This window comes from Melopsittacus undulatus, chromosome 28 (genome assembly GCF_012275295.1).
Source record: "Melopsittacus undulatus isolate bMelUnd1 chromosome 28, bMelUnd1.mat.Z, whole genome shotgun sequence".
Classification (NCBI taxonomy): Eukaryota; Metazoa; Chordata; class Aves; order Psittaciformes; family Psittaculidae; genus Melopsittacus; species Melopsittacus undulatus.
Window position 1 is genome coordinate 288,493 of NC_047554.1, and position 27,548 is coordinate 316,040.

At 52.9% G+C, this 27,548-nt stretch overlaps 2 protein-coding genes across 4 annotated transcripts in view; one reads left to right on the forward strand and one right to left on the reverse strand.

Annotated features, from left to right (window-relative positions):
- Nucleotides 1–6,157, reverse strand: RPS18 (ribosomal protein S18). Its single transcript, XM_034072457.1, has 6 exons — nt 6,050–6,157; nt 4,186–4,284; nt 2,430–2,516; nt 1,107–1,208; nt 913–1,004; nt 1–105 (listed from the first exon to the last, which is right to left on the reverse strand). The coding sequence occupies exons 1-6, from the start codon at nt 6,050–6,052 to the stop codon at nt 30–32; spliced, it is 459 nt and encodes a 152-aa protein (XP_033928348.1). The 5' UTR covers nt 6,053–6,157; the 3' UTR covers nt 1–29.
- Nucleotides 6,135–27,548, forward strand: part of VPS52 (VPS52 subunit of GARP complex) — a 26,259-nt gene continuing 4,845 nt past the window's right edge. For 2 of the 3 annotated variants that reach the window (XM_034072454.1, XM_034072456.1), the window contains exons 1-15: nt 6,135–6,166; nt 7,006–7,066; nt 7,735–7,787; nt 8,373–8,448; nt 9,360–9,427; nt 13,737–13,912; nt 15,145–15,295; nt 16,046–16,146; nt 17,081–17,213; nt 18,060–18,117; nt 20,666–20,799; nt 22,918–23,073; nt 24,238–24,356; nt 25,244–25,367; nt 26,887–26,982. In XM_034072454.1, coding sequence (XP_033928345.1) covers nt 6,152–6,166; nt 7,006–7,066; nt 7,735–7,787; nt 8,373–8,448; nt 9,360–9,427; nt 13,737–13,912; nt 15,145–15,295; nt 16,046–16,146; nt 17,081–17,213; nt 18,060–18,117; nt 20,666–20,799; nt 22,918–23,073; nt 24,238–24,356; nt 25,244–25,367; nt 26,887–26,982 — 1,521 coding nt within the window. In that variant the 5' untranslated portion in view covers nt 6,135–6,151. Of the gene's footprint in view, nt 6,167–7,005; nt 7,067–7,734; nt 7,788–8,372; nt 8,449–9,359; nt 9,428–13,369; nt 13,435–13,736; nt 13,913–15,144; nt 15,296–16,045; nt 16,147–17,080; nt 17,214–18,059; nt 18,118–20,665; nt 20,800–22,917; nt 23,074–24,237; nt 24,357–25,243; nt 25,368–26,886; nt 26,983–27,548 lie in introns of all 3 variants that reach the window. The other variant, XM_034072455.1, reaches the window with a different exon arrangement.

Below are 27,548 nucleotides of genomic sequence, written 5' to 3' on the forward strand. Positions count from 1 at the left end.
TCACGTGTCTTGGGGGTCTCTTTATTGCCTCACTTCTTCTTGGACACACCGACAGTTCGGCCTCGGCGCCCGGTGGTCTTGGTGTGCTGACCCCGAACCCGCAGCCTGGGGGCAATGGGGAGCAATGGGGATCAGCAATGGGGGGGTCAATGGGGCAGGGACCCCCCCCATGTCCCATTGTCCCCCTTAAACCCTCTCTGTGTCCCCCTCAGGCCATTCCCAAGCTGTCCCCACACACACCTTGGTGCCCCCCCAATGCCCCCAGCACCCCCCCAATGCCACAAGGACCCATCTAAATACCCCCAGGACACCCCAATACCCCTCTAAATACCCCCAGCACCCCCCCAAATACCCCAAGGACCCCCCCAGATGCCCCCAGCACCCCCCTAATGCCCCCAAGACCTCTCTAAATGCCCCAAGGACCCCCCCATGTCCCCAGGACCCCCTAAATGCCCCAAGAAACCCTCTAAATACCCCCAAGACCCCCCCAAATGCCCTCAGGACCCCCTCTAAATACCCCCAGGACCCCTCTAAATGCCCCCAGGACCCCCCAAATACCCCTATGACCTCCCCCTAAATACCCCCAGCACCCCTCCCATGCCCCAAGGACCCCTCTAAATGCCCCAGGCACCCCCCTAAATGCCCCCATGACCCCTCTAAATACCCCCATGACCCCCCCAATGCCCCAAGGACCCCCCTAAATGCCTCCATGACCCCTCTAAATACCCCCAAGACCCCCCTAAATGCCCCAAGGATGCCTCTAAATGCCCCCATGACCCCCCCAATGCCCCCAGCACCCCTCTAAACACCCCCATGCCCCCCATAAATACCCCCATGCCCCCCATAAATACCCCAATGACCCCCATAAATACCCCAATGACCCCCCAATGACCCCATGACCCCCCCACTGACCCCCAGAAGTGCCGCAGCCCCCGATGGGCCCTGATCTTCTTGAGCCTCTCCAGGTCCTCCCTCAGTTTGTTGTCCAGCCCATTGGCCAACACCTGGGGTCAAAGGGCACAGCGGAGGTTAGGGGTCACAGACCCACACTTAGGGGGCGCTGTGGGTCCCTATGGGGTGTGTGGGTCCCATCCCCCCCCCATTACTTGGCTGTATTTGCCGTCCTTGACGTCCTTCTGTCTGTTGAGGAACCAATCAGGGATCTTGTACTGGCGAGGGTTCTGCATGATGGTGATGACACGTTCTACCTATGGCACAAAAATGGGATAAATGGCCCCAAAAATGGGATAAACGGCCCCAAAATGATGTGTATAGGCTAAAAAATGGGATAAGTGGTCCCAAAAATGGAATAAATGACCCCAAAATGACATCTGTGGCACCAAAAATGGGATAAATGGCCCCAAAAATGGGACAGATGGCCCTAAAAATGGGATAAATGGCCCCAAAATGACATCTGTGACACCAAAAATGGGATAAATGGCCACAAAATGATATCTGTGGCACCAAAAATGGGATAAATAGCCCCAAAAATCGGGTAAATGGCCCAAATATGGGGTGAATGGCCCCAAAAATGGGATAAGTGGCCCCAAAAATGGGACAAATGGCCCCAAAATGACGTCTATGGCACCAAATATGGAGTAAATAGGCCCAAAATGATATGTATAGCCCCCAAAATGGGATAAATGGCCCCAAAATGACATCTGTGGCACCAAAAATGGGATAAATGGCCCCAAAAATGGGGTAAATGGCCCCAAAATGACATCTGTGGCACCAAAAATGGGATAAGTGGCCCCAAAAATGGGGTAAATGGCACCAAAATGACATCTGTGGCACCAAAAATGGGATAAATGGCCCCAAAATGATGTGTATAGGCCCAAAACTGGGATAAATAGCCCCAAAAATGGGATAAATGGCCCCAAAATGATGTGTGTGGCCCCAAAAATGAGATAAATGACCCCAAAATAATATATATAGCCCCCAAAATGTGATAAATAGCCCCAAAATTACATCTATAACCCCAAACATGAGAAAAATGGCCCCAAAAATGAGATAGACACAAAATGACATATATAGTTCCCAAAATGCAATAAATAACCCAAAATGCCCCAAATCCCCCCAAAATGATCAAAAACCACCCAAATTGAACCAAACCCCCCAAAATGACCAAAAACCATCCAAATTGACCCAAAAGCACCCCAAAATGACCCAAATCAATCCAAATGCCCCCAAATCCCCCAAAATGACTGAAAACCCCCAAAATGCCCCAAACCCCCCCAAATGACCCAAACCCCCCCAAAATCACCCCAAAATGACCCAAAATGGACCCAAATCAATGTAAATGCCCCAAAACCCCCAAAATGCCCCAAATCCCCCCAAATTCACCCCAAAATGGACCCAAATCAACCCAAATTGACTGAAATCCCCCCAAAATGCCCCAAACCCCCCAGAATGCCCCCAAAAGGCCTGACCTCATCCTCAGTGAGCTCTCCTGCTCTCTTGGTGAGGTCAATGTCTGCCTTGCGCAGAACCACGTGTGCATAGCGGCGACCTACACCCTGTGTATGGGGACGGCACATATGGGGTGAGCACACATAGGGACCCATAGCACCCATAGAGTCATAGCACCCATGGGGGGCATGGCATACATAGGGACCCATGGCACCCATAGAGTACCATAGCACCCATAGGGACCCATGGCACCCATAGGGTGGGCATAGCACCCATAAGAACTTATAGCATCCATAGAGAATCATAGAACCCACAGGAAGTTATAGCACCCATTAGGAATTATAGCACCCATGGGGGGCATAGCACCCATAGACAGTCATAGCACCCATAGAGAGACATAGCACCCACTGAAAACTATAGCATCCATAGAGAGTCATAATACTCATAGAGAGGCATAACACCCATAGAGTCATAGCACCCATAGGGAACCATAGCACCCATGGGGGCACGGCACACATAGGGAACCATAGCACCCATAGTCATAGCACCCATAGAGAACCATAGCACCCATTGAGAATTACAGCACCCATAGCATGGTTAGACCACCCATAGGGTGGGCATAGCACCCATGGGGAACCATAGCACCCATAGAGAGCCATAGCACCCATAGGGAGGCACGGCACCCATTGGAGCACAGAACCCATAGAGAACCATTGCACCCATAGAGATTCATAGCACCCATGGGGGGCACAGCACCCATAGACAGCCGTAACACCCATAGAAACGCACAGCACCCATAGGAAGTTATAGCACCCATAAAAAACCATAACACCCATTGAACGTTACAGCACCCATTGGGAGTTATAGCACCCATAGAAAACCATAGCACCTATACAGATTCATATCACCCATTAGGGAGCAGAGCACCCATAAGGTGACCACATGGGGTCCTTGTCACCCATAGGCCACCATTGCCCCCATAAATGGCTCCCTACCCTCTAAATGTGGGTCCTGCCCCCCAAATGGGGTCCCTGTGACACACAGAACATCATTGCCCCCCAAGTGCAGCTCCCTGCCCCCCAAGTGTAGGTCCTTATCACCCATAAGACATCATTGCCCCCCCAAACGTGGGTCCTTATCACCCATAGGACACCAATGCCCCCCAAGTGTGGCTCCCTGCCCCCCAAGTGTGGCTCCCTGCCCCCCAAGTGTGGCTCCCTGTCACCCATAGGCCACCATTACCCCCATTAACCCCTTCCCTCCATCCCCCAAGTGGCTCCTGCCCCCCAAGTGTGGGTCCTTGCCCACCAAATGGGGTCCCTGTCACCCATAGGACATCACTGCCCCCCATAAGTGGCTCCCTGCCCCCCAAGTGTGGGTCCCAGCCCCCCATAAGTGGATCCCTGCCCCACAAATGGGGTCCCTGCCACCCATAGGACATCACTGCCCCCCAAGTGTGGGTCCCTGTCCCCCAAGTGTGGGTCCCTGTCACCAACAGAACATCACTGCCCCCCAAGTGCGGCTCCTGCCCCACAAGTGTAGGTCCCTGCCCCCCATAAGTGGCTCCAAGCCCCCCAAGTGTGAGTCCTTGCCCCCCCAAATGGGGTCCCTGTCCCCCATAAGTGGCTCCCTGTCCTCCATAGGACATCCCTGCCCCCCAAGTGTGGCTCCCTGCCCCCCAAGTGTGAGTCCCAGCCCCCCAAGTGTGGGTCCCGCCCCCCAAGTGTGGGTCCTGCCCCCCAAGTGTGTGTCCTGCCCCCCAAGTGTGGGTCTCACCTTGATGGCAGTGATGGCAAACGCAATCTTCCTGCGCCCGTCGATGTTGGTGTTGAGCACCCGCAGAATGTGCTGGAACTTCTCTGGGATCACCAACGACTGCAATGGGGCCAATAGCACAGACTCAGACCCATAGCACAGCCCCATAGCAGAACCTCAGCCCCATAGCACAGACCCATAGAACGGCTCCAGCCCCATAGCCCAGCCCAAGCCCCATAGAACAGCCTCAGCCCCATAGCACGGCCCCATAGCCCAGCCACATAGCACGGCCACGGCCCCATAGCATGGCCTCAGCCCCATATGCATGGCCTCAGCCCCATAGCACAGCCCCATAGCCCAGCCCCATAACGTGGCCTCAGCCCCATAGCATGGCCCCAGCCCCATAGCCCAAACCCATATTCCGGCCCCAGCCCCATAGCACAGCCTCAGCCACATAGCCCAGCCCAATAGCACAGTCCAAGCCCCATAGTATGGCCTCAGCCCCATAGCACAGCTCCATAGCATGGCCTCAGCCCCATAGAATGGCCTCAGCCCCATAGCACAGCTCCATAGCATGGCCTCAGCCCCATAGCATGGCCTCAGCCCCATAGAATGGCCCCAGCCCCATAGAATGGCCCCAGCCCCATAGAATGGCCCCAGCCCCATAGCACTTCCCCAGCCCCACAGCCGCCATTTCCCCTCACGCTTCTCCCTCACCCCATCTCTCCTTCATCGGCCGCCATTTTCCCTCATCGGCCTCCATTACCCTTCATCCCCCTCCATTACCCCTCATCCTCCTCCATCCGCCCCTCATCCGCCGCCATTTCCCCTCCTCCTCCTTCCTCACCCCATCCCCTCCATGTTCCCCCCCTCCCCGCCGCCATCGCGGCTCCCCATAACCCGGATGGCATCGGATGGAGTCTCCATCCCCTTCCTCCTCCATCGGCCGCCATTACCCTCATCCACCCCTTATCCGCCTCCATCCTCCTCCATCCGCCCCTCATCCGCCTCCATTTCCCCTCAGGCTTCTTCCTCACTCCATCCTCTTTCCATCCCCTCCATCCCCGCCTCCATCGCTGCTCCCCATAACCCGGATGGCATCGGATGGAGTCTCCTTCCCCTTCCTCCATCCATCGGCCGCCATTTTCCCCTCATCCTTCTTCCTCACCCCATCCCTGCTCCATCCGCCCCTCATCGGCCGCCATTTCCCCTCATCCTTCTCCCTCTCCCCATCCCCTCCATGTTCCCTCCATCTCCGCCGCCATCGTGGCTCCCCCGAGCGCGGATGGCATCGGATGAAGTCTCCATCCTCCATCGGCCGCCATTACCCTCATCCGTCGCCATCCACCCCTCATCCTCCTCCATCCTCCCCTCATCCGCCGCCATTTCCCCTCAGGCTTCTTCCTCGCCCCATCCCCTTCTCATCCCCTCCATCCCCGCCGCCATCGCGGCTCCCCCGAGCACGGATGGCATCGGATGAACCCCCCATCCCCTTCCTCCTCCATCGGCCGCCATTTTCCTCATCCACCATCATCCACCCCTCATCCTCCTCCATCCACCCTTCATCCGCCGCCATTTCCCCTCAGGCTTCTTCCTCACTCCATCATCTTTCCATCCCCTTCATCTCCGCCGCCATCGCGGCTCCCCCGAGCGCGGATGGCATCGGATGAAGTCTCCTTCCTCCATCGGCCGCCATTACCCTCATCCGCCACCATTACCCCTCATCGGCCGCCATCCCTCCTCCATCCGCCCCTCATCGGCCGCCATTTCCCCTCATCCTCCTTCCCCACCCCCTCCCCTCCATGTTCCCCCCATCCCCGCCGCCATCGCTGCCCCCATAACCCGGATGTCACCGGATGAACCCCCCATCCCCTTCCCCTCCTACCATGGCGTCCACCGAGCGGCGACAAGACGACGGAACCGGAAGTAAAGGGGTGGGGAAACCGGAAGTGACGCCCGATAGAGGGCGGAAGAGGAGGAGTCCAAGATGGCGGCCGCTGTGGTGAGGCCGCGTCTGAGGGGGGGCGAAGGGGGAACGGATGGGGTTAAATGGGGTCAAATGGGGTCAAATTGGGGTCAAATGGGGGGTGGGGGAGGGGGAAAGGGGAGGGGGGGATCTATGGGGCTGGGGTGTGGGGCAGGGGGGGGCTATGGGGCTGGGGATGGGCTATGGGGCTGGGGGGCGCTATGGGGCTGGGGATAGGGTATGGGTATAGGGAGGGATGCTATGGGGCAGGGGAGGGGCTATGGGGCAGGGGATGGGGCTATGGGGCTGGGGATGGGCTATGGGGCTGGGGGGGGCTATGGGGCAGGGTATAGGGTATGGGTATAGGGAGGGTTGCTATGGGGCAGGCGATGGGCTATGGGGCTGGGGATAGGGTATGGGTATAGGGAGGGTTGCTATGGGGCTGAGGGGGGGCTATGGGGCTGGGGAGGGGCTATGGGGCTGGGAATAGCGTAGGGGTATATGGAGGGTTGCTATGGGGCAGGGAATAGGGTATGGATATAGGGAGGGATGCTATGAGGATGGGTTATGGGGCTGGGGATAGAGTATTGGTATAGGGAGGGATGCTATGGGGATGGGTTATGGGGCTGGGGATAGGGTATTGGTATAGGGAGGGACGCTATGGGGCTGGGGTATAACGGTATGGGGTTGGGGGGGTGCTATGGGGCAGGGGATAGGTTATGGGTATAGGGAGGGATGCTATGGGGCTGGAGGGATAACGGGGGAGGGGAAGGGGGTGTGGGGGAGGGGTTGGGCGGAGGGGGAGGGGAAAGGGGGGAGGGGAGAAGAGGCAGGGGGTGGGGGAGGGGCAGGGGTTGATCCAGTTTGTGCCATAGGAGCAGGACTCGGAACCAACTGATCCTGAACGGGAGGAGCTGGTGCTGGAGGATGTGGATGGTGGGGGAGGGGATGGGGGGCTGGGGGGGGAGGGGCTATGGGGCAGGGCTATGGGGCTGGGGCTGGGGAGGAGCTATGGGGCAGGGGATAGGTTATGGGGCTGGGGAGGGGCTGTGGGGCTGGGCTATGGGGCTGGAGGATGTGGATGGTGAGGGAGGGGCGATAGGGCTGTGGGGCTGGGTGGGGAGGGGCTATGGGGAGGGGGAGGGGCTATGGGGTGAGGGTGTGGGGGGGTATGGGGCTGGGGGAGGGGTTATGGGACTTGGGAGGGGCTATGGGGCTGGGAGGGGTTATGGGGCTGGGCTATGGGGTGTGGGGCAGGGCTATGGGGCTGGGGATGGGCTATGGGGTGGGGATAGGGTATGGGTATAGAGAGGGATGCTGTGAGGCTGAGGATGTGCTCTGGGGCTGGGGATGTACTATAGGGTGGGGATAGGGTATGGGGACAGATGGTATGGGGTTAGAGTGATAAGGATATGGGGTTGGGGATAGGTTATGGGGATGGAGGGGATGCTATGGGGCTGGGGGGGTCACATTATGGAGGGGAAAAGGGGGGCAGGGGCCATATTGTGTGGGGCAGAGGAGCAGTTGGGGGGCAGAGGAGCAGTTGGGGGGTGATGTGGGGCTGCCCTCCCAGTGTCACCCCCAAACCTGTCCCCCCCCCACAGTTCACATCCAGGCCAACTTGGAGGATGCTCTGGTGCAGGAGGCCCTCAAGAGTGTGAGTGCCCCATAGCCCTGCCCCATAGCCCTGCCCCATAGCCCAGCCCCATAGCACAGCCCCATAGCACAGCCCCATAGCACGGTCTCAGCCCCATAGCACAGCCCTAGCCCCATAGCATGGCCTCAGCCCCATAGCACAGCCTCAGCCCCATAGCCCAGCCCCATAGCATGACTCCAGCCCCATAGCATGGCCCCAGCCCCATAGCCCAGCCCCATAGCACCTCCCCAGCCCCATAGCATGGTCCCAGCCCCGTAGCATGGCCTCAGCCCCATCGAATGGCCCCAGGTCCATAGTACAGCCTTAGCCCCATAGCATGGTCCAAGCCCCATAGCCCATCCCCAGCCCCACAGCACCTCCCCAAGCCCCATAGCACCTTCCCAGCCCCATAGCATCCCTCCCTATATCCATAGCCCAGCCCCATAGCCCATCCTCAGCCCCATAGCATTCTTCTCTATATCCATAACCTATTCTCAGCCCCATAGCACCTCCCCAGCCCCATAGCCCAGCCCCATAGCACCTCCCCAGCCCCATAGCGTCTCCCCAGCCCCATAGCGCCTCCCCAGCCCCACACTCTCCCCCCAGGGTGTGGATCTGCGCCAGTATTCCAAGCAGGTGGAGCTGGAGCTGCAGGAGGTGGAACGAGCCTCTATCCGTGACTGTATCCTTGCATGGCTGCCCCATAGCTGCCCCATAGCTGCCCCATAGCTGCCCCATAGCTGCCCCATAGCTGCCCCATGGCTGCCCCATAGCTGCCCCATAGGTGCACCCTTAGTGCCCCATAGCTGCCCCATAGCTGCCCCATAGCTGCCCCATGGGTGTCCCCTTAGTGCCCCATGGCTGCCCCATAGCTGCCCATGGCTGCTCCATTGCTGCCCCCTTAGTGCCCCCTTAGTGCCCCATAGGTGCCCTCTTAGTGCCCCATGGCTGCCCCATAGCTGCCCCCTTAGTGCCCCATAGCTGCCCCCTTAGTGCCCTATGGCTGCCCCATGGCTGCCCTCTTAGTGCCCCCTTAGTCCCCCCTTAGTGCCCCATGGCTGCCCCATTCGTGTCCCATAGGTGCCCCCTTAGTGCCCCATGGCTGCCCCATAGCTGCCCCATAGCTGCCCCCTTAGTGCCCCATGGCTGCCCCATAGCTGCCCCATAGCTGCCCCATGGCTGCCCCATGGCTGCCCCATAGCTGCCCCATGGCTGCCCCATAGCTGCCCCATAGCTGCCCCCTTAGTGCCCCATGGCTGCCCCATGGCTGCCCCATAGCTGCCCCACGGCTGCCCCATAGCTGCCCCATGGCTGCCCCATAGAAGCCCCATAGCTGCCCCATGGCTGCCCCATAGCTGCCCCATGGCTGCCCCATAGCTGCCCCATGGCTGCCCCATGGGTGTCCTCTTAGTGCCCCGTAGCTGCCCCATGGCTGTCCCCTTAGTGCCCCATAGCTGCCCCACAGCTGCCCCATAGCTGCCCCATGGCTGCCCCACAGCTGCCCCATAGCTGCCCCATGGCTGCCCCACACCTGCCCCACAGCTGCCCCATAGCTGCCCCACACGCCCCCATCGCCCCTTAACTCCATGGTGGACATCAAAGAGAGTGAGAACATTGCAGCTCTGCACAACCAGATCACAGCCTGTGACACCATCCTGGAGGTGAGGGTGCCCATTGATCACCATTGATAACCATTGATCACCATTGATAGCCATTGACACCCATTGATAACCATTGATCACCATTGATGACCATTGACACCCATTGATGACCATTGACACCCATTGATGACCATTGATACCCATTGATGACCATTGACACCCATTGATCACTATTGATAACCATTGACACCCATTGATGACCATTGACACCCATTGATGACCATTGACACCCATTGATGACCATTGACACCCATTGATCACCATTGACACCCATTGATCACCATTGATAACCATTGACACCCATTGATAACTCTTGACACTCATTGATAACTATTGATATGTATTGATAGCCATTGGTACTTATTGATAACTATTGATACATATTGATAACCATTGATACCTATTAGTGCCCATTGATAACCATTGATGCCTATTGATAACTATTGATACCTGTTGGTACCCATTGATACCCGTTTCGACCCATTGGTACTCATTACTCATTGACACCTGTTGGTACACATTAGTACACGTTGATATCCATTGACACCCATTGGTACCCATTGACACCCATTGACACCCATTGATACCCATTGATCCCCATTGACACCCATTGATCCGCATTGACCCTATTGACACCCATTGATACCCATTGATACCCATTGATATCCATTGACACCCATTGACACCCATTGATTCCTATTGATCGCTATTGATCCCTATTGGTTTCTCTTAATCCTATTGATTGCTATTGATCACTATTGATGCTTACTGATCCCTATTGATCCCCATTGATCCTTATTGCTCCTATCTAGCGCATGGAGCAGATGCTGGGCTCGTTCCAGCTGCACCTGAGCACCTTGACCCTGCAGATCCAGAGGCACCCATTGACACCCATTGACACCCATTGACACCCATTGACACCCATTGATCCCCATTGACGCCATTGACACCCATTGATACCCATTGATCCTCATTGATACCCATTGATCCCCATTGACACCCATAGATCCCCATTGATCCCTATTGATCCTATTGATTGCTATTGATCGCTATTGATCCCTATTGATCCCATTGATCGCTATTGATCGCTATTGATTGCTATTGATTCCATTGATCGCTATTGATCCCAATTGATTGCTATTGATCGCTATTGATTCCTATTGACCGTATTGATCACTATTGATTGCTATTGGTCCTGTTGATTGGTATTGATTGGTATTGATCACTATTGATCCTATTGATTGATATTGATTGCTATTGATCCCTATTGATTGCTATTGATTCTTTTGATTGTTATTGATCACTATTGATCCCTATTGATCCTTATTGATCCCATTGACTGTTATTGATCGCTATTGATTTCTATTGTTCTATATTGATCCCTATTGATCGGTATTGATCTGTATTGCTCCTATCTAGCGCATGGAGCAGATGCTGGGTTCCTTCCAGCTGCACCTGAGCACCCTGACCCTGCAGATCCAGAGGCACCCATTGACACCCATTGACCCCCATTGACTGTTATTGATCGCTATTGATCCCATTGACTGTTATTGATCGCTATTGATCCCATTGACTGTTATTGATCGCTATTGATCCCATTGACTGTTATTGATCGCTATTGGTTCCTATTGATCCCATTGATTGTTGTTGACTGATATTGATCCCATTGACTGTTATTGATTGCTATTGGTTCCTATTGATCCCATTGACTGCTGTTGACCGATATTGATCCCATTGACTGTTATTGATCGCTATTGATCCCATTGACTGTTATTGCTCGCTATTGATCCCACTGACTGTTATTGATCACTATTGACTCCTATTGGTCCCATTGACTGTTATTGATTGCTATTGGTTCCTATTGATCCCATTGACTGTTATTGATCCTTATTGATCCCTATTGATTTCTATTGCTCTCTATTGATCGGTATTGATCCCTATTGCTCCTATCTAGCGCATGGAGCAGATGCTGGGGTCCTTCCAGCTGCACCTGAGCACCCTGACCCTGCAGATCCAGAGACACCCATTGACACCCATTGACTGTTATTGATCGCTATTGATCCCTATTGATCGGTATTGATCTGTATTGCTCCCCCAGCGCATGGAGCAGATGCTGGGCTCGTTCCAGCTGCACCTGAGCACCCTGACCCTGCAGATCCGGAGGCACCCATTGACACCCATTGATCCCATTGACTGTTATTGATCACTATTGATCGGTATCGATCCGTATTGATCCCCATTGATCCCTATTGATCCCCATAGCGCATGGAGCAGATGCTGGGTTCCTTCCAGCTGCACCTGAGCACCCTGACCCTGCAGATCCGGAGGCACCCATTGACACCCATTGACACCCATTGACTGTTATTGATCACTATTGATCCCATTGACTGTTATTGATCGCTATTGACTCCTATTAGTCCCATTGGCTGTTATTGATCGCTATTGGTTCCTATTGATCCCATTGACTGTTATTGATTGCTATTGATCCTTATTGATCTGTATTGACTTCTATTGATCCCCATTGATCTCTATTGATCCCATAGCGCATGGAGCAGATGCTGGGCTCGTTCCAGCTGCACCTGAGCACCCTGACCCTGCAGATCCGGAGGCACCCATTGACACCCATTGACACCCATTGATCCCCATTGACTGTTATTGATCGCTATTGATCCCATTGACTGTTAATTGATTGCTGTTGGTCCCATTGACTGTTATTGATCGCTATTGACTCCTATTGATCCCATTGACTGTTATTGACTGCTATTGGTTCCTATTGATCCCATTGACTGTTATTGATCGCTATTGATCCCATTGACTGTTATTGATCGCTATTGACTCCTATTGATTCCATTGACTGTTATTGATCGCTATTGATCCCATTGACTGTTATTGATCACTATTGACTCCTATTATTCCCATTGACTGTTATTGATCGTTATTGGTTCCTGTTGATCTCATTGACTGTTATTGATCGCTATTGATCCCTATTGATCAGTATTGACCCCTATTGATCTCTCTAGCGCATGGAGCAGATGCTGGGCTCGTTCCAGCTGCACCTGAGCACCCTGACCCTGCAGATCCGGAGGCACCCATTGACACCCATTGATCCCCATTGACACCCATTGACCTCCATTGACACCCATTGATCCCCATTTACTGTTATTGATTGCTATTGATCCCTATTGACTGTTATTGATCGCTATTGGTCCCATTGACTGTTATTGATCGCTATTGATTCTTAGTGATTCTGTTGATCGCTATTGATCCTATTGATCGTTATTGAATGCTATTGATCTCTATTGATCATTATTGATCTGTATTGGTTCTTATTGATCCCATTGACTGTTATTGATCCCTATTGATCCCTATTGCTCCCTATTGCCCCCATAGTGCATGGAGCAGATGCTGGGCTCGTTCCAGCTGCACCTGAGCACCCTGACCCTGCAGATCCGGAGGCACCCATTGACACCCATTGACACCCATTGACACCCATTGACACCCATTGACACCCATTGATCCCCATTGACACCCATTGACACCCATTGACACCCATTGACACCCATTGACACCCATTGACACCCATTGACCTCCATTGATCCCATTGACTGTTATTGATCACTATTGATCTCTCTAGCGCATGGAGCAGATGCTGGGTTCCTTCCAGCTGCACCTGAGCACCCTGACCCTGCAGATCCGGAGGCACCCATTGACTGTTATTGATCGCTATTGATCGGTATTGATCTGTATTGATCCCCCAGCGCATGGAGCAGATGCTGGGCTCGTTCCAGCTGCACCTGAGCACCCTGACCCTGCAGATCCGGAGGCACCCATTGACCTCCATTGACACCCATTGACACCCATTGACCCCCATTGACACCCATTGACTGTTATTGATCCCTATTGATCCGTATTGATCCCTATTGATCCCTATTGCCCCCATAGCGCATGGAGCAGATGCTGGGGTCCTTCCAGCTGCACCTGAGCACCCTGACCCTGCAGATCCGGAGGCACCCATTGACACCCATTGACCTCCATTGACACCCATTGACTGTTATTGATCGCTATTGGTTCCTATTGATCCCATTGACTGTTATTGATCGCTATTGACTCCTATTGGTCCCATTGACTGTTATTGATCGGTATTGATCTGTATTGATCCCCATAGCGCATGGAGCAGATGCTGGGCTCGTTCCAGCTGCACCTGAGCACCCTGACCCTGCAGATCCGGAGGCACCCATTGACACCCATTGATCCCATTGACTGTTATTGATCCCTATTGATCCCCATTGATCCCTATTGATCCCCATAGCGCATGGAGCAGATGCTGGGCTCGTTCCAGCTGCACCTGAGCACCCTGACCCTGCAGATCCGCAGCCTCCAGGACCAGTCAGGAGCTCTGAGCCTCAGGCTCCGGAACAGACGTCGTCTGCGCAGGCACCTGGGGCAGCTGCTGGAGGAGCTGGTGGTGCCCTCGGCCATGATCAGGTGACCACCCACAGCCAATGGGAGCGCAGGGGGTGGAGCCTATGGCCAATGGGAGCGCTGGGGGTGGAGCCTATGGGATGGATCCTATGGGATGGATCCTATGGGAATGCTGTGGGATGGATCCTATGGGATGGATCCTATGGGAATGCCATGGATCCAATGGGAATGCTGTGGGATGCATCCTATGGGATGGAGCCTATGGGATGGGATGGGATGGATCCTATGGGATGGATCCTATGGGATGGATCCAATGGGAATGCCATGGAGCCAATGGCACCTGGGGCAGCTGATGGAGGAGCTGGTGGTGCCCTCGGCCATGATCAGGTGACTGCAGGCAGCCAATGGGAGCGCAGGGGGTGGAGCCTATGGCCAATGGGAGCGCAGGGGGTGGAGCCTGTGGCCAATGGGAGCGCAGGGGGTGGAGCCTATGGGAGGGAGCCAATGGGAGGGAGCCTATGGGATGGGATGGGATGGATCCTATGGGATGGGATGGATCCTATGGGATGGATCCTATGGGAATGCTGTGGGATGGGTCCTATGGGATGGATCCTATGGGAATGCCATGGAGCCAATGGCACCTGGGGCAGCTGCTGGAGGAGCTGGTGGTGCCCTCGGCCATGATCAGGTGACTGCTGCCGGCCAATGGGAGCGCAGGGGGTGGAGCCTGTGGGATGGGATGGGATGGATCCTATGGGATGGATGCTATGGGAATGCTGTGGGATGGATCCTATAGGAATTACGTGGGATGGATCCTATGGGATGGGATGGGATGGATCCATGGGAATGCCATGGATCCTATGGGATGGATCCAATGGGAATGCTGTGGGATGGATCCTATGGGATGGATCCTATGGGATGGATCCAATGGGATGGATCCTATGGGATGGATCTTATGGGAATGCTGTGGGATGGATCCATGGGATGGATCCTATGGGAATGCTGTGGATCCTATGGGATGGATCCAATGGGAATGCTGTGGGATGGATCCTATGGGATGGATCCTATGGGAATGCCATGGAGCCAATGGGAATGCCATGGAGCCAATGGGAATGCTATGGATCCAATGGGGTGGATCCTATGGGGATGCTGTGGATCCTATGGGATGGATCCTATGGGATGGATCCTATAGGATGGATCCATGGGAATGCCATAGGATGCATCCATGGGATGGGATACCCCTCCCCTCCCCCCCCCATACCCAGACCCCATCCCAACCCTCCCCTCCCCCCCAGCACCATACTGGAAGCCCCAGTACCGGAGCCGGAATTCCTGGAGCAGCTGCGGGAGCTGGATGGGAAACTGGGAGCAGTGAAGGAGCAAACGTTCCGGGATACACTGGCCTGTGCCGACGTCCAGCATGTCCTAGACAGGCTCCGCATCAAGGTCAGACCCATAGCGACCCATAGAGACCCATAGAGACCCATAGAGACCCATAGCATCCATAGCAGACCCATAACGTTCCGGGATACACTGGCCTGTGCTGACGTCCAGCACGTGCTCGACAGGCTGCGCATCAAGGTCAGACCCATAGCGACCCATAGAGACCCATAGAGACACATAGAGACCCATAGAGACCCATAGAGACACATAGAGACCCATAGAGACCCATAGAGACCCATAGAGACCCATAGAGACCCATAACGTTCCGGGATACACTGGCCTGTGCTGACGTCCAGCACGTGCTCGACAGGCTCCGCATCAAGGTCAGACCCATAGCGACCCATAGAGACCCATAGCGACCCATAGAGACCCATAGAGACACATAGAGACCCATAGAGACACATAGAGACCCATAGAGACCCATAGAGACCATAGAGACACATAGAGACCCATAGGGACCCATAGAGACCATAGAGACACATAGAGACCCATAGAGACCCATAGAGACCCATAGAGACCCATAGAGACACATAGAGACCATAGAGACACATAGAGACCATAGAGATCATAGAGACCATAGAGACCATAGAGACCCATAGAGACCCATAGAGACCCATAGAGACCCATAGAGACCCATAGAGACCCATAGAGACCCATAGAGACACATAGAGACCCATAGAGACCCATAGAGATCCATAGAGACCCATAGGACTTCATAGCCCCATAAGACCCCAAACCTGTTTCCCCCCATAGGCAGTGACCAAGATCCGCGAGTTCATCCTACAGAAGATCTTCTCCTTCCGCAAGCCCATGACCAACTACCAGATCCCACAGGATGCACTGCTCAAGTACAGGTATCCCATGGGATACATGGATATGGGATCGACCCATCTCCATCCCCATCCCCATTCCCATCCCATTCCCTATGCACAGGTTCTGTTACCGGTTCTTACTGGGCTACGAGCAGGTGGTGGTTATCCCATAGCGGATCCAATGGGATCATCCTATTCCCATTCCCATTCCCATCCCTATGGACAGGTTCTGTTACCGGTTCTTACTGGGTTGTGGTTATCCCATAGTGGATCCAATGGGATCATCCCATCTCCATTCCCATCCCATTCCCATCCCATCCCCATTCCCATCCCATTCCCATCCCATTCCCTACGGACAGGTTCTGTTACTGGGATCAGATAACCAGTCCCATAGCGAGTCAGTTGGTTCCACTATGGGGTTGGTTATCCATAGTGGATCCAATGGGATCATCCCATTCCCATCCCATTCCCTTTCCCATTCCCATCCCATCCCCGTTCCCATCCCCATCCCATCCCCATTCCCATTCCCATCCCTTTTCCATCCCCATCTCCATTCCCATCCCCATCCCATTCCCATCCCATTCCCTATGGACAGGTTCTGTTACCAGTTCCTACTGGGTTGTGGTTATCCCATAGTGGATCCAATGGGATCATCCCCATCCCATTCCCATCCCCATTCCCATTCCCATCCCTACATACAGGTTCTGTTACCGGTTCCTACTGGGTTGTGGTTATCCCATAGCGGATCCAATGGGATCATCCCATCCCATTCCCATTCCTATACACAGGTTCTGTTACCGGTTCCTGCAGTGGGGGTGGTTATCCCATAGTGAATCCAATGGGATCATCCCATCCCCATCCCATTCCCATCCCTACGTACAGGTTCTGTTACCGGTTCTTACTGGGTTGTGGTTATCCCATAGTGAATCCAATGGGATCATCCCCATCCCATTCCCATTCCCATCCCTATGGTCAGGTTCTGTTACCGGTTCCTACTGGGCCACGAGCGGTCGGTGGCACAGGAGCTTCGGGATCAGTATGTGGACACCGTGGGTAAGATCTACCTGTCCTATTTCCGGTCCTACAGCAGCCGCCTGCTCAAGATCCAGGTGGGAATGGGGTGGGAATGGGAATGGGGTGGGAATGGGGTGGGAATGGGGGGGGAATGGGGGGGGAATGGGATTGGGGTGGTTTTGAGTGGTTTTGGGGTCTTTTTGGGTTCATTTTGGGTGGTTTTGGGGTGGTTTTGGGGTGATGGGGATGGGATGGGGATGGGGTTGGGGTGATGGGGATGGGGTTTGGGGTGGTTTTGAGTGGTTTTGGGGTCATTTTGGGCTCATTTTGGGGTGGTTTTGGGGTCTTCTTGGGGTGATGGGGATGGGATGGGGTTGGGGTGATGGGGATGGGATGGGATTGGGGTGATGGGGATGGGGTTTGGGGTGGGTTTGAGTGGTTTTGGGGTCTTTTTGGGCTCATTTTGGGGTGGTTTTGGGGTCTTTTTGGGGTGATGGAGATGGTTGTGGGGTGGTTTTAGGGTGATGGAGATGGGTTTGTGATGGTTTTGGGATGGGTTTGGGGTGGTTTTGGGGTTATGGAGATGGGATTGGGGTGATGGAGATAGGGTTGAGGTGGTTTTGGGGTGATGGAAGTGGATTTGGGGTGGTTTTGGTTGGTTTTGGGGTCTTGGGGTCTTTTTGGGGTGATGGAGATGGTTTTGGGGTCATTTTGGGATGGGTTTGGGATGATGGAGATGGTTTTGGGGTGGTTTTGGGTGGTTTTAGGGTGATGGAGATGGGTTTGGGATGGGTTTGGGGTGGTTTTGGTTGGTTTTGGGGTCATTTTGGGGTGGTTTTGGGGTCTTTTAGGGGTCTTTTGGGGTGATGGAGGTGGTTTGGGGTGGTTTTGGGGTGGTTTTGGGCTGATTTTGGGTGTTTTTGGGCCCCCTATGTCTGCAGTACGAGGAGGTGGCCGACAAGGACGATCTCATGGGGGTGGAGGACACGGCCAAGAAAGATATCCTGAACATGGGATTTTGGGTCATTTTGGGCTGGTTTGGGTCATTTTGGGGTAGTTAGGGTCATTTTGGGCTGGTTTGGTGCATTTTGAGCTGTTTTGGGTCCATTTCAGCTGGTTTGGGTTCATTTTGGGCTATGTTGGGGTGTATTTTGAGCCATTTTTGGTCATTTTGGGTCGATTTTGGTCATTTTTGGGTCGATCTTGGTCATTTTTTGGGTCGATTTTGGTCATTTTTTGGTCGATTTTGGCCATTTTTGGGTCGATTTTGGGTTTTTTGGGTCGATTTTGGTGTTTTTGGGGTCGATTTTGGTGCTGGAGCCTTGACAACGGAGCAGGGTTCTTCTCCAAGCCAAAACTGCGCTCTAGGACCGGCATCTTCACTTGGGTCATTTTAGGTCGATCTTAGCCATTTTTGGGTCGATTTTGGTCATTTTTTGGGTCGATTTTGGTCATTTTTTGGTCGATTTTGGCCATTTTTGGGTCGATTTTGGGTTTTTTGGGTCGATTTTGGTGTTTTTGGGGTCGATTTTGGTGCTGGAGCCTTGACAACGGAGCAGGGTTCTTCTCCAAGCGCAGTTGCGCTCTATGACCAGCATCTTCAGCCTTGGTCATTTTGAGTCGATCTTGGTCATTTTTGGGTCGATTTTGGTCATTTTTGGGTTGATTTTGGGGTTTTTTTGGTCGATTTTGGGGTTTTTTGGGTCGATTTTGGGGCTTTTGGGTCGATTTTTGTGTTTTTTGGGTCTATTTTGGTGCTGGAGACTTGACAACGGAGCAGGGTTCTTCTCCAAACCACAACTGCGCTCCAGGACATCTTCACCTTTGGTCATTTTGGGTCGATTTTGGTCATTTTTGGGTCGATTTTGGTCATTTTTGGGTCGATTTTGGGGGTTTTTGGGTCGATTTTTGTGTTTTTTGGGGTGGATTTTGGTGCTAGAGCCTTGACAACAGAGCAGGGTCCTTCTCCAAGCGCAGTTACGCTCTAGGAACAGCATCTTCACCCTTGGTCATTGTGGGTCGATCTTGGTCATTTTTGGGTCGATTTTGGTCATTTTTGGGGTCAATTTAAGGGTTTTTGGGTCTATTTTGGGTGGTTTTGGGTCGATTTTGGGTGTTTTTGGGTCGATTTTGGTGCTGGAGCCTTGACAAAATGGCAGTGTTCTCCAAGCTGTAGTTGCGCTCTAGGATCGGTGTCTTCACCCTTGGTCTTTTTGGATCAATCTTGGTCATTTTGGGGTCGATTTTGGTCATTTTTGTGTCGATTTTGGCCATTTTGGGGTCGATTTTAGGGTTTTTTGGGTCGATTTTTGTGGTTTTTGAGTCAATTTTGGTGCTAGAGCCTTGACAACAGAGCAGGGTTCTTCTCCAAGCACAGTTGTGCTCTAGGACCAGCATCGTCATCTTTGATCATTTAGGGTCGATCTTGGTCATTTTTGGGTCGATTTTGGTCATTTTTGTGTCGATTTTGGTCATTTTTGGGTCGATTTTTGGGTTTTTTGGGTCGATTTTTGTGTTTTTTGGGGTCAATTTTGGTGCTGAAGCCTTGACAACGGAGCAGGGTTCTTCTCCAAGCCACAACTGCGCTCTAGAACCGGCATCGTCACCTTTGGTCATTTTGGGTCGATCTTGGTCATTTTTGGGTCGATTTTGGTCATTTTTGGGTCGATTTTGGGTTTTTTTGGGTCAATTTTTGTGGTTTTTGGGTCAGTTTTGGTGCTGGAGCCTTGACAACGGATCATGGTTCTTCTCCAAGCGCAGTTGCGCTCTAGGACCGGCATCTTCACCTTTGGTCCTTTAGGGTCAATCTTGGTCATTTTTGGGTCGATTTTGGCCATTTTTGGGTTGATTTTGGCCATTTTTGGGTCGATTTTTGGGTTTTTGGGGTCGATTTTGGTGTTTTTTGGGTCTATTTTGGTGCTAGAGCCTTGACAACAGAGCAGGTTTCTTCTCCAAGCGCAGTTGCGCTCTATGACCGGCATCTTCACTTGGGTCATTTTGGGTCGATCTTGGTCATTTTTGGGTCGATTTTGGTCATTTTTGGGTCGATTTTATGGTTTTTTGGGTCGATTTTAGGGTTTTTTGGGTCGATTTTTGTGTTTTTTGGGTCTATTTTGGTGCTAGAGCCTTGACAACAAAGCAGGGTTCTTCTCCAAGCCAGAACTGCGCTCCAGTACCGGCATCTTCTCCTTTGGTCATTTTTGGGTTGATCTTGGTCATTTTTGGGTCGATTTTGGTCATTTTGGGGTCGATTTCGGGTTTTTTTGAGTCGATTTTGGGGTTTTTTGGGTCAATTTTTGTGTTTTTTGGGTCAATTTTGGTGCTGGAGCCTTAACAACAGAGCAGGGTTCTTCTCCAAGCGCAGTTGTGCTCTAGCACCAGCATCTTCAGCCTTGGTCATTGTGGGTCGATCTTGGTCATTTTTGGGTCGATTTTGGCCATTTTTGGGTCGATTTTGGTCATTTTGGGGTCGTTTTTAGGTTTTTTTTGGGTCAATTTTTCTGTTTTTTGGGTCAATTTTGGTGCTAGAGCCTTAACAACAGAGCAGGGTTCTTCTCCAAGCCACAACTACGCTCCAGGAACACTGTATTCACCCTCGGTAACCGCGGCTCCATCATCAGTGCTGCTGAGCTCGAGGCTCCTGTTCTGGTCCCACATGCGGCACAAAGGAGCGACACTAGGGTTGGTTATGGGGCGTCTATGGGGCATCTATGGGGCGTCTATGGGGAGTTAATGGGGGGTAATGGGGCGTCTATGGGGCATCTATGGGGGGGTAATGGGGCATCAGTGGGGTATCAATGGGCGTCAAGGGGGGACATCAATGGGGTATCAGTGGGGCATCAATGGGGTGTCAATGGGGAGTTAATGGGGTGTCAATGGGGGGGTAATGGGGCGTCAATGGCCTATCAATGGGGTGTCAATGGGGTATCAATGGGGCGTCAATGGGGTGTCAATGAGGGGGCATTAATGGGGTATCAATGGGGTGTCAATGGGCGTCAATGGGGGGACATCAATGGGGTATCGATGGGGTATCAATGGGCGTCAAAGGGTATCAATGGAGGGGCATCAATGGGGTATCAATGGGGGGGTAATGGGGCATCAATGGGGAGGCAATGGGGCGTCAACGGGGTATCAATGGGGTGGGAATGGGACATCAATGGGGTATCGATGGGGCTTCAGTGGGGGATCAATGGGGCATCAATGCGGCATCAATGGGGGATAATGGGGGTATCAATGGGGCGTCAATGGGGAGTTAATGGGGGGGTAATGGGGCGTGAATGGGGTATCAATGGGGCGTCAATGGGGGGGATTGGGGTATCAATGGGGTATCGATGGGGTATCAATGGGGCGTCAATGGGGGGAAAGGGGGGGCATCAATGGGGGATCAATGGGGGGGTAATGGGGTATCGATGGGCGTCAATGGGGTATCAGCACTACGCGCTCAGAAACGCTGTTTTTGGGCTCAGAAAGGCTGTTTTTGGGGTTTTTGGTGTAAAAAATACCATTTTTGGGGTCAGAAAAGCCGTTTTGGGGTCAGAAATGCCATTTTTGGGCTCAGAAAGGCCGTTTTTGGGTCTCCTGTCCGCAGTACCCCTTCGAGGCGCTGTTCCGCAGTCAGCACTACGCGCTCAGAAACGCTGTTTTTGGGCTCAGAAAGGCTGTTTTGGGGGTTTTTGGTGTCAAAAATACCATTTTTGGGGTCAAAAATACCATTTTTGGGGTCAGAAAAGCCGTTTTTGGGTCAGAAAAACCGTTTTTGGGCTCAGAAAGGCCATTTTTGGGCTCAGAAAAGCCGTTTTTGGGGTCAGAAAGGCCGTTTTTGGGTCTCCTGTCCGCAGTACCCCTTCGAGGCGCTGTTCCGCAGTCAGCACTACGCGCTCAGAAACGCTGTTTTTGGGCTCAGAAAGGCTGTTTTTGGGGTTTTTGGTGTCAAAAATACCATTTTTGGGGTCAGAAAGACCATTTTTGGGGTCAGAAAAAGCCGTTTTTTGGGGTCAGAAAGGCCGTTTTTGGGCTCAGAAGTGGTGTTTTTGGGTCTCCTGTCCGCAGTACCCCTTCGAGGTGCTGTTCTGCAGTCAGCACTACGCGCTCAGAAACGCTGTTTTTGGGCTCAGAAACGCTGTTTTTGGGGTTTTTGGTGTCAAAAATACCATTTTTGGGGTCAGAAAAGCCGTTTTTGGGGTCAGAAAAGCCATTTTTGGGGTCAGAAAAGCCGTTTTTGGGCTCAGAAAGGCCGTTTTTGGGCTCAGAAGTGGTGTTTTTGGGTCTCCTGTCCGCAGTACCCCTTCGAGGCGCTGTTCCGCAGTCAGCACTACGTGCTCAGAAATGCTGGTTTTGGGCTCAGAAACGCTGATTTTGGGGTTTTTGGGGTCAAAAATACCATTTTTGGGGTCAAAAATACCATTTTTGGGGACAGAAAAGCCATTTTTGGGCTCAGAAAGGCCGTTTTTGGGTCTCCTGTCCGCAGTACCCCTTCGAGGCGCTGTTCCGCAGTCAGCACTACGCGCTCAGAAACGCTGTTTTTGGGCTCAAAAACGCTGTTTTTGGGGTTTTTGGTGTCAAAAATACCATTTTTGGGGTCAGAAAAGCCGTTTTTGGGCTCAGAAAGGCCGTTTTTGGGGGTTTTGGGGTCAAAAATACCATTTTTGGGGTCAGAGAAGCCATTTTTGGGCTCAGAAAGGCCGTTTTTGGGGTTTTTGGTGTCAAAAATACCATTTTTGGGGTCAGAAAGACCATTTTTGGGGTCAGAAAAGCCGTTTTTGGGCTCAGAAAGGCCGTTTTTGGGTCTCCTGTCCGCAGTACCCCTTCGAGGCACTGTTCCGCAGTCAGCACTATGCTCTCCTGGACAATTCCTGCCGGGAATTCCTCTTCCTCAGTGACTTCTTCCTGGTGTCGGGAGCAGCTGCTCAGGAGCTGTTCAATAGTGTCATGGGCAAGACCCTGGCCATGTTCCTGGTGGGTGCTATGGGGATATATGGGGGCTATATGGGTGCTATGGGGGCTATATGGGTGCTATATGGGTGCTATATGGGTGCTCTATGGGTGCTATGGGGCTGTATGGGTGCTATATGGGTGCTATGGGTGCTATGGGGGCTATATGGGTGTTATGGGTGCTATATGGGTGCTATGGGGGCTATATGGGTGCTGTAGGGTGCTATGGGTGCTCTGGGTGCTATGGGTGCTATGGGGGTTATATGGCTGTTATGGGTGCTATATGGGTGCTATGGGGGCTATATGGGTGCTATATGGGTGGTATGGGTGCTATATGGGTGCTATGGGTGCTATATGGGTGTTAGGGGTGCTATGGGTGCTATATGGGTGCTATGGGGGCTATATGGGTGTTGTGGGTGCTAAATGGGTGCTATGGGTGCTATATGGTGGCTATGGGTGCTATGGGTGCTCTGGGTGCTATGGGTGCTATGGGGGTTATATGGCTGTTATGGGTGCTATATGGGTGCTATGGGGGCTATATGGGTGCTATATGGGTGCTATGGGTGCTATATGGGTGCTATGGGTGCTATGGGTGCCAATGCTCCCCTATGGGTGCTATGGGTCCCAGTGCTCCTGTATGGGTGCTATGGGTCCCAATGCTCCCCTATGGGTGCTATGGGTGCTATAAGGGTGCTATGGGTGCCAATGCTCCCCTATGGGTCCCAATGCTCCCCTATGGCTGCTATGGGTGCTATATGGGTGCTATGGGTGCCAATGCTCCCCTATGGGTCCCAGTGCTCCCCCATGGCTGCTATGTGTCCCAATGCTTCCCTATGGGTGCTATGTGTCCCAATGCTCCCCTACGGGTGCTATGGGTGCTATATGGGTGCTATTGGTCCCAATGCTCCCCTATGGGTGCTATGGTTCCCAATGCTCCCCTATGGGTGCTATGTGGGTGCTATGTGTCCCAATGCTCCCCTATGGGTGCTATGGTTCCCAATGCTCCCCTATGGGTGCTATCGGACCCAATGCTCCACTCTGGGTGCTATGGTTCCCAATGCTCCCCTATGGGTGTTATATGGGTGCTATGGGTGCTATGTGGGTGCTATGGGTCCCAATGCTCCCCTATGGGTGCTATGGGTGCTATATGGGTGCTATGGGTCCCAATGCTCCCCTCTGGTGCTGCAGAAGCAGATGGACACCTATGTGGGCTCCTGCTATGATGCCATCGCCGTGTTCCTGTGCATCCACATTGTGCTTCGCTTCCGGAACATCATGGCCAAGAGGAACATCCCGGCCATGGACAGGTCAGGGATGGAGAGACCCTAATCCATTGGGAATCACCTCATATCCAGAGGGAATCAATCCCAATCCATTGGGAATCAATAGAAATCCATTGGTATTCAGCCCCAATCCATTGGGAATCATGCCAATCCATCAGGAATCACCCCAATTCGTAGGGAATCAATCCAATCCATTGGGAATCAATACAAATCCATTGGGAATCAACCCAAATCCATTGGGAATCACCTCAAATCCATCGGGATTCAGCCCCAATCCGTTGGGAATCCATTGGGATTCACCCGCATCCATTGGGAATCACCCCCATCCATAGGGAGTTAAACCAAATCCATCGGGATTCACCCCTGATCCATTGGGATTCACTTAGATCCATTGGGAATCACCCACAATCCATTGGGAATCAAATCCATAGGGATTCACCCGGATCCATTGGGATCCCCCCCATCCATTGGGATCCCCCCCATCCATTGGGATTCACTCTCATCCATCGGGAATCACCCCCAATCCATCGGGATTCACCCCCAATCCGTTAGGAATCAACCTAATCCATTGGGATTCACCCTCAATACATTGGGAATCAACTTAAATCCATTGGAAATCAACCTCAATCCATTGGAAATCAACCTCAATCCATTGGGAATCAACCTCAATCCATTGGGAATCAACCCAACTCCATAGGGATTCACCTGCATCCATTGGGATTCACCCAAATCCATTGGAAATCAACCCAAATCCATCAGGATTCACTCAAATCCATCGGGATTCACCCATATCCATAGGGAATCAATCCCAATCCATTGGGAGTCAAGTCAAATCCATAGGGATTCACTTAGCTCCATTGGGATCCCCCCCATCCATATGGATTCACTCACATCCATTGTGACCCCCCCAGGTACTGGGAGTCGCTGCTGGAGCTGCTGTGGCCTCGCTTTGAGCTGCTGCTGGAGCTGCACATCAGGAGCATCCAGAGCACAGAGCCCCAGCGCCTGGGGCACCTGGACACGCGCCCGCACTATGTGAGTGTGGGGCCTGAAAACACCTTAAATCACCCCAAAAACAGCCTTAAATACACCGAAAACGGCTTTATTCACCCCAAAAACGGCTTTATTGACCCCAAAAATGGCTTTATACACCCCAAAAACGGCCTTAAATACACCGAAAACGGCTTTATACACCCCGAAAACGGCTTTATTCACCCCAAAAACAGCTTTATCGACCCCAAAACCGGCTTTATTCACCCCAAAAACGGCTTTATACACCCCAAAAACAGCTTTATCGACCCCAAAAACACCCTGAAATACCCCAAAAACACCTTTATTCACCCCAAAAATGGCTTTATCGACCCCAAAAATCCCCTTCCCGACCCCAAAAACCCCTTATCCACCACAAACACCCCTTTAATCACCCCAAAACCAGCTTTATACACCCCAAAAACCCCTTGAATCACCCCAAAAACCTCTTTATTCACCCCAAAATCGGCTTTATCGACAGCAAAATCTGCTTTATTGACCCCAAAATCCAATTTATCAACCCAAAAACCTTCTTGACCCCAAAATCCCCTTTATTGACCCCAAAACCGCTCTCTTGTACAGCCCAAAATCCACTTTATTAGCCCCAAAATGCCCTGGTTTTCACCCAAACCCCTTTACTGACCCAAAATCCCCCTGTTTTCACCCCAAAACCCCCTGTTTTCACCCCAAACCCCATTAATGACCCAAAACCCCCTCTTTTCACCCCAAAACCCCTGTTTTCACCCCAAAACCCCTTTACTGACCCAAAACCCCCTGTTTTCACCCCAAACCCCATTAATGACCCAAAACCCACTGTTTTCACCCCAAACCCCATTAATGACCCAAAACCCCCTGTTTTCACCCCAAAACTCTGTTTTCACCCCAAACCCCATTAATGACCCAAAACCCCTTGTTTTCACCCCAAACCCCATTAATGACCCAAAACCCCTTGTTTTCACCCCAAAACCCCCTGTTCTCACCCCAAACCCCACTAATGACCCAAAACCCCTGTTTTCACCCCAAAACCCCCTGTTTTCACTCCAAACCCCATTACTGACCCAAAAACCCCTGTTTTCACCCCAAACCCCATTACTGACCCAAAACCCCCTGTTTTCACCCCAAACCCCTTTACTGACCCAAAACCCCCTGTTTTCACCCCAAACCCCTTTACTGACCCAAAACCCCCTATTTTCACCCCAAAACCCTTTAATGACCCAAAACCCCCTGTTTTCACCCCAAAACCCTTTAATGACCCAAAACCCCCTATTTTCACCCCAAAACCCTTTAATGACCCAAAACCCCCTGTTTTCACCCCAAACCCCATTAATGACCCAAAACCCCCTATTTTCACCCCAAAACCTCTTTAATGACCCAAAATCCCCTTTTTTCACCCCAAAACCCCATTACTGACCCAAAATCCCCTGTTTTCACCCCAAAACCCCATTACTGACCCAAAATCCCCTGTTTTCACCCCAAAACCCCATTACTGACCCAAAATCCCCCTTTTTCACCCCAAACCCCACAGATCACTCGCCGTTATGCTGAGTTCTCCTCTGCCATCGTCAGCATCAACCAAACCTTCCCCAATGAGAGAACCAACGCGCTCCTGGGGCAGCTACAGGTCAGGGGGGACCCCATTATGGGGACACCCCCATAGACACAATGGGGACCCCCCATAGACACAGTGGGGACCCCCCCCACTCTGGGGACCCCCCCACACACAATGGGGAGCCCCCCCTGCCTATTATGGATCCCCCCATCCCCATTGGCTCTTATAGGACACCTCCATCATGAACCCCCCTCCATCCCCATTGAGGACCCTCCCCCCCATCCCTATTGGTGTTCATAGGACCCCCAATCCCCATTGGCTCTCATAGGACCCCATCCCCATTGCAGTTCATGGGGACCCCCCCCTCCCCATTGGGGTTCATGGGTTCATGGGCCCCCCCCCCATTGGTGTTCCTGGGCCTCCCCCCCATCCCCATTGGCTCTCATAGGACCCCCCCATCCCCATTACGGACCTGCCCCCAAACCCCATTGGTGTTCCATGGGGACCCCCCCCATCCCCATTGCCCCTTATAGTACCCCCCCTCCCCATTGGGGTTTATGGGCCCCCCCCCCCCCCAATTGGTGTTCATGGGTCCCCCCATCCCCATTGGGGTTCATGGGCCCCCCCCATCCCCATTG